The following is a 5117-nucleotide window of genomic DNA, read 5'->3' on the forward strand; positions in this document are numbered from 1 at the left end:
GCTGTTTTGGGTGTGCTTTCATGCGCGCTCTGTTGCAGGCAGCGTTCCAATTTAGGACAGTTCGACTCCTTACCAGTTCGAACTTGTAACAGTTCGATTCTGTCCGCGTTCTGTTCTGGTACGTGTGCGAAAAAAGGACTGCTCTGAATTGAATCAGTTCGATTTTAGGTCTGTTCGAATTTGAAAACGTTCGAATTCGTCGTACCCCCAAAAATTCGCTGGAATCATTTTTTTTCTCGATTTTCGCCGCAAATTTTCAGAAATTTCAGAATCTGATGAAATGTTTGTTGAAAAAACATTATTACTAACACAAAAAAATCTGCGAAATCCATTCGCCGCGCACGAACACTATATTTTTGAGAAGCGGGTGTTATAACACGTCAGTGTTTCGCCAGATGACGAAATGGCGCAGAGGAGAGAACAAATAGCACCTCGGAGGGAGAGGGCGACATTTTATGGGGCCGGAGAGAGAGAGAGAGAGAGAGAGAGAGAGAGAGAGAGAGAGAGAGAGAGAGAGAGAGAGAGAGAGAGAGAGAGAGAGAAAGTACTCTGTTTGTTCGAAATGCTAATTCGAAAAAAAAAGAACTGAATGGATTTTCGAAAATCACTCATTCAGTTCGATCTTCAGACTTTTGTTCGGTTTTTTCTTATTTTCTTGAAAATTTTTATTAATTTCCGTCGTTCTTTCTTTCGCTTTTCTAAAATAATTTTTCCAGAATGCGACTTCTCACAGTTGTCCTGCTGCTCCCTCTTCTTATCATCTGCCACGAACACAGCCATCATCACCACGACGATGAAGGGAGCGCGGTTTTGACCAAAGTCGGGCTGGATGATCATGAGCTTCACGAACATGACCACGACCACGACCACGATCATAAAATTTTGCGTTGGGATGAGAAGAAGAATCATTCAAGTCACGAAAAAGTGCCCCATTCTCAGCTGAGCACACTGAAAGTCTGGGTATTTTCATTGTCAGCAGTCATTGGAATTTCTCTGGCGCCGTGCACACTTCTTTTCTTCATTCCGGCTCAGGTAGGTGTCATTTTGCCACGTGGAAATGATGAGTTGACCAGAAAAAACTGTGCAAATGCGCTAGCTTGCGAGCGAAACTGTTAAAAATAATTCATATATTTTAATTAGGTCAATTCAATTTGTAATATTTTCCAGCACGCCAATGGTCCCTTCCTGAAAATTCTTCTGGCTTTCGGCGCCGGCGGTCTTCTCGGTGACGCTCTACTTCACATCATTCCTCACTCTCTGAACCCACATAGCCATGGAGCACACGATCATGACCACGCCCATTCTCATGATCATGCTCATAACGATCACTCGCACGATCATTCAGATCAACTTCGTGTCGGAATCTATGTGATCGCTGGAATCCTAGTGTTCATGATGGTTGAGCAGTTGGTTAGAATTATCAAAGGTTAGATTTTTCTTAAACAGCAACAAGGGAAAAGTTCAAAAAAGAATAGCAAAATTTCAAAAAATCGCTGTTTCAGAAAGCTACTCGAAGGTTCTCGAATCTTTGAATTCCCGCTTCAAAAATAAAAAAAATTTCAAAAATGAAAAATTGGCAATTTTTCGAAAGTAAAAATTTATTTTTTTTCTTCGATTTTCCACAAAGTTTAAAAACCTTTTCAGGTTTTTCAGCTATTTTTGAAGATTCTTTTTCCATACGTGTAACGGGCCGGGCCGGGCTTTTTCCCGAATTTCGGAGGCCCGGCCCGGCGGGCTTGTCATTCCACAAGTTTTGAAAATTTCAAAAAACACATTTTTTCGATCAAAAATTTTTTTTCGAGTTTTAAAAAAATTTTTGGATCAAACAGACAAACAATCGAAAAAGCACGGAAAAAATATAGAAAATTGTATTGAGAGCTCAAAATTCGGTTCAAAATGACAAAATTTTTGCTACCAGGCCTTGAAATTTTCCTCAGGCCCGGCCCGGAATTTTACAAGTATGTCTTTTTCGATTTTCCAAATTTTTTGTCTGAAATTTGACGGGATGGTGTTTGCGAATGTTACTGTAGATTACTGTAGAAAACTTTCTAAATTTGTTGTTTTTTTGCAACAATCACGTCATAATGCGGATTGTGAAAAATTGCAAAAAAAACTACAAAATAAAAGTTGTCTACAACAATCTACAGTAATCTCGCGAACATCCTGTCGAATTTCAGAGAAAAAATTTGGAAAATTTGAAAAAAGAATCTTTAAAAATAGCTGAAAACGCTAAAAAGGTTTGAAAATTTTGCCAAAAATCGAAGAAAAAAACCATTTATTTTCTCTCGGAAAATCGCTAGTTTTTGAAGTTTTCAATTTTGGCGGGAATTCAAAAAAAATTCTAGAGCTTTTCAGAAGTTTCCAGAGAAGCGATTTTCGGAGGTTTTGTAATTTTTTATTGCTATATGAATCTATATATCTTCTACACATTTTGATGCGTTAAAAAACAATAATGGATTTTCTAACCGAGGAAAAAATTGCAGGAGGTCACTGTCATTCTCATGAAAACGGACATATAGTGGCAGATGAGCACAGACACCTAAATGATGACCATCATCATCATCACAATGGGGAGAAAAAGCAAGAAGTGGAAGGATTGAAGGTAGAACAGGCTCTCGGAGAAGCCCGACCTCATTGTCAAATTTCAAAATTTCAGGACATCAAAGCCAGTGCCTATCTAAACTTGGTCGCCGATTTCGTGCACAACATGACTGACGGATTAGCAATCGGAGCATCATTCTCAGCAGGCAGCACCCTTGGATGGGTCACCACTCTGACTGTTCTCCTCCACGAGTTACCCCATGAAGTCGGAGATTTCGCAATTCTCGTTCAATCGGGATTCTCAAAATATCAAGCCATTCGAATGCAAGCCGTCACTGCGCTTGGAGCCATCACCGGATGCATTTTCTCATTGCTCATCTCGAATCCTGTTTTGAGCGCTGAAGGTGATACCGGTGCCATTATGCCGTTTACAGCTGGTGGATTCATTTATATTGCCACGGTTTCCGTGATTCCCGAGCTTTTGGAGTCTGGAGATCATAATAATATGTCGAAAGTCGCGAAAATGGCGCAGAGTTTGGTACATTTGATCGCGATTTGCATGGGTGTTGGAATGATGTATATCGTCAGTTTGGTTGAGTGAGAAAAGGTAAGAAAATGGATTTTTGGCTCCGCGTCACTTCGAAACCGCGACACTTCGAAACCAGTCATTTCGAAACTGTGGTAAAACAGGCGAATGGTTGAATTTCAGACAACAAAAACAATTTTAGGGTTTTCAAATATGCTTTTTCTGATAGAATACATTCTGAAAACTAAAAAATCCAAAATTTGATGTTCTCAAAAGTAGAAAAATTCTTGAATTTTTCGATTTTCTGAATGTGTTCTATCATTAAAAAAAAAGCATATTTGAAAACCCTGAAATTGTTTTTGTAGTCTGAAATTCAATCATTTTTCTGTATTACCACAGTTTCGAAACGACCGGTTTCGAAGTGACGCGGAGCCGGATTTTTGAGCATTCATTCTATCAAAAACTGACATCATTATTTTTTCTCCTGAATAACCTAATTACACCTTCTTCACTAATACCCAACGTCATCTAAAAATAGATTCTCTCCCTTTTGTTTTCTGTTGCTCATTTTCAGTAATTGTGAAATTTCTCACTCTTTATTCTACACACGTCAGTCAGTATGGCTCGTAGCTCATTTTTGACTCGATTTTCATAAGTCAATGTGACGTCAGTGCAGTGGGAAAGTTGTGTGTGAGGGAGAGAGACGCAGACATGTAGTGACAAATATTTTTTTGCATGGAAGAAAGGGGCGGAGCCAAAAAGAAGAAGCTAAAGATATAAATAGAATGGGTATCTTGTATTGTATTTTTTTCAGTCTTTCAATTTCTTCTAGAAAATTCTGCCGAATGAATCTGAAATTTGGAATTTCTCGAATTTCAAATTTTTTGATTTTTTTCAAAATTTCTAGAAATTTTAGATTCAAACTCCTCGAATTTCAAAATTTTTAAACTTTTCGAATTTTTCGGAATTTCAAAAATTTGAATTTAGAAGAAATAATTTTTCTGATTTTTTTCTTCAAAATTCCTGAAAATGTTAAAAATTGAAATTTTTGGACTTTTCAGAATTTTCAAACTTTTAACATTTTTTTTTTCAAAATTTCGGAAAAATTTAAATTTCAAAAGCGAAGTTTTTCCAGAATTTTCAATTTTTCTTTCGAAATTTCTGGTAACGTTAAAATGCTGCACGTTTCAGAAGTTTTGAAACTTTTTTCCAGTTTTCTGCATGTCCAGATGTCCCTTCTCCCCATCAAATGATGCTTCCGAAATGCCTCGCTTTATCATCCATTCTCAAACCATCCCATATTTCCCCTACGTCTTCTCTCAATTCCAACAACAATTTAGGAAACCTATGTGACCAATTCTGCTCACTGAGCATTGAAGAGACGCACAGAATCTGAAGAACAGATGAATATCTCGATTTCCGCCCGTTGTTGTTGTCGCCTCACTGTTATATTCTCGATGTCTGCGTTTCTCACTCAATGACCACTCTCTCGTCTCCTTCCTATCTTCATTTGCCTTCTTTTCGCTCTTCTTTCCTTCCTTTTATTTCAATTTCCCCTGTTTCTATCTATCTGAAAACAAACAATTTTTTAAATGAAGAAAAAAAACAACCTCATCCCTTTTTTTTCAGAAAGCGAGACCACATTCAACGCGTCGTCTTCTTTTCAAAAAATCGCCTTCTCTTCGAAAAAATCTATTCCCTTTTTAACTTTTTTTTCGTTTTTTGTTTTATTTATTTATTAAAAAAATAACTTCCCGATCTGACCCCGAAAAAAAATATTTAGTATGATCTCGACCCCCCGTGTTTTACTGTTATAATCTCTATTGCATTGAATAAAACATACACCTGAATGCGATAATCTCTTGTCGATTTCCGGTGATTCAGCGTCCATTTTTTTATTCTTATCACACTTTTCTTTTTCTCTAATCCTCTTCTCTCGCATGTTCGTATTTATAACACTCCCTTATAATCGTCCTATTTTGTTTGCCTTCCGCCAGTTTTTTTCTTTTTCAATCTTCCAAAAAATGCAAATTTCCAGCTAGAAACTCAC

General features: G+C 37.4%; 1 protein-coding gene across 1 annotated transcript; it reads left to right on the forward strand.

Annotated features, from left to right (window-relative positions):
• Nucleotides 1–717: 717 nt before the first annotated feature.
• Nucleotides 718–3142, forward strand: Cbr-hke-4.1 (the record flags this gene model as incomplete). Its single annotated transcript, XM_002632316.2, has 4 exons — nucleotides 718–1032; nucleotides 1168–1426; nucleotides 2484–2602; nucleotides 2657–3142. 4 exons carry the CDS (start codon nucleotides 718–720, stop codon nucleotides 3140–3142), a joined length of 1179 nt encoding a protein of 392 aa, XP_002632362.2.
• Nucleotides 3143–5117: the final 1975 nt, after the last annotated feature.

Source organism: Caenorhabditis briggsae (genome assembly GCF_000004555.2).
Source record: "Caenorhabditis briggsae complete genome, chrIV, whole genome shotgun sequence".
NCBI lineage: Eukaryota > Metazoa > Nematoda > Chromadorea > Rhabditida > Rhabditidae > Caenorhabditis > Caenorhabditis briggsae.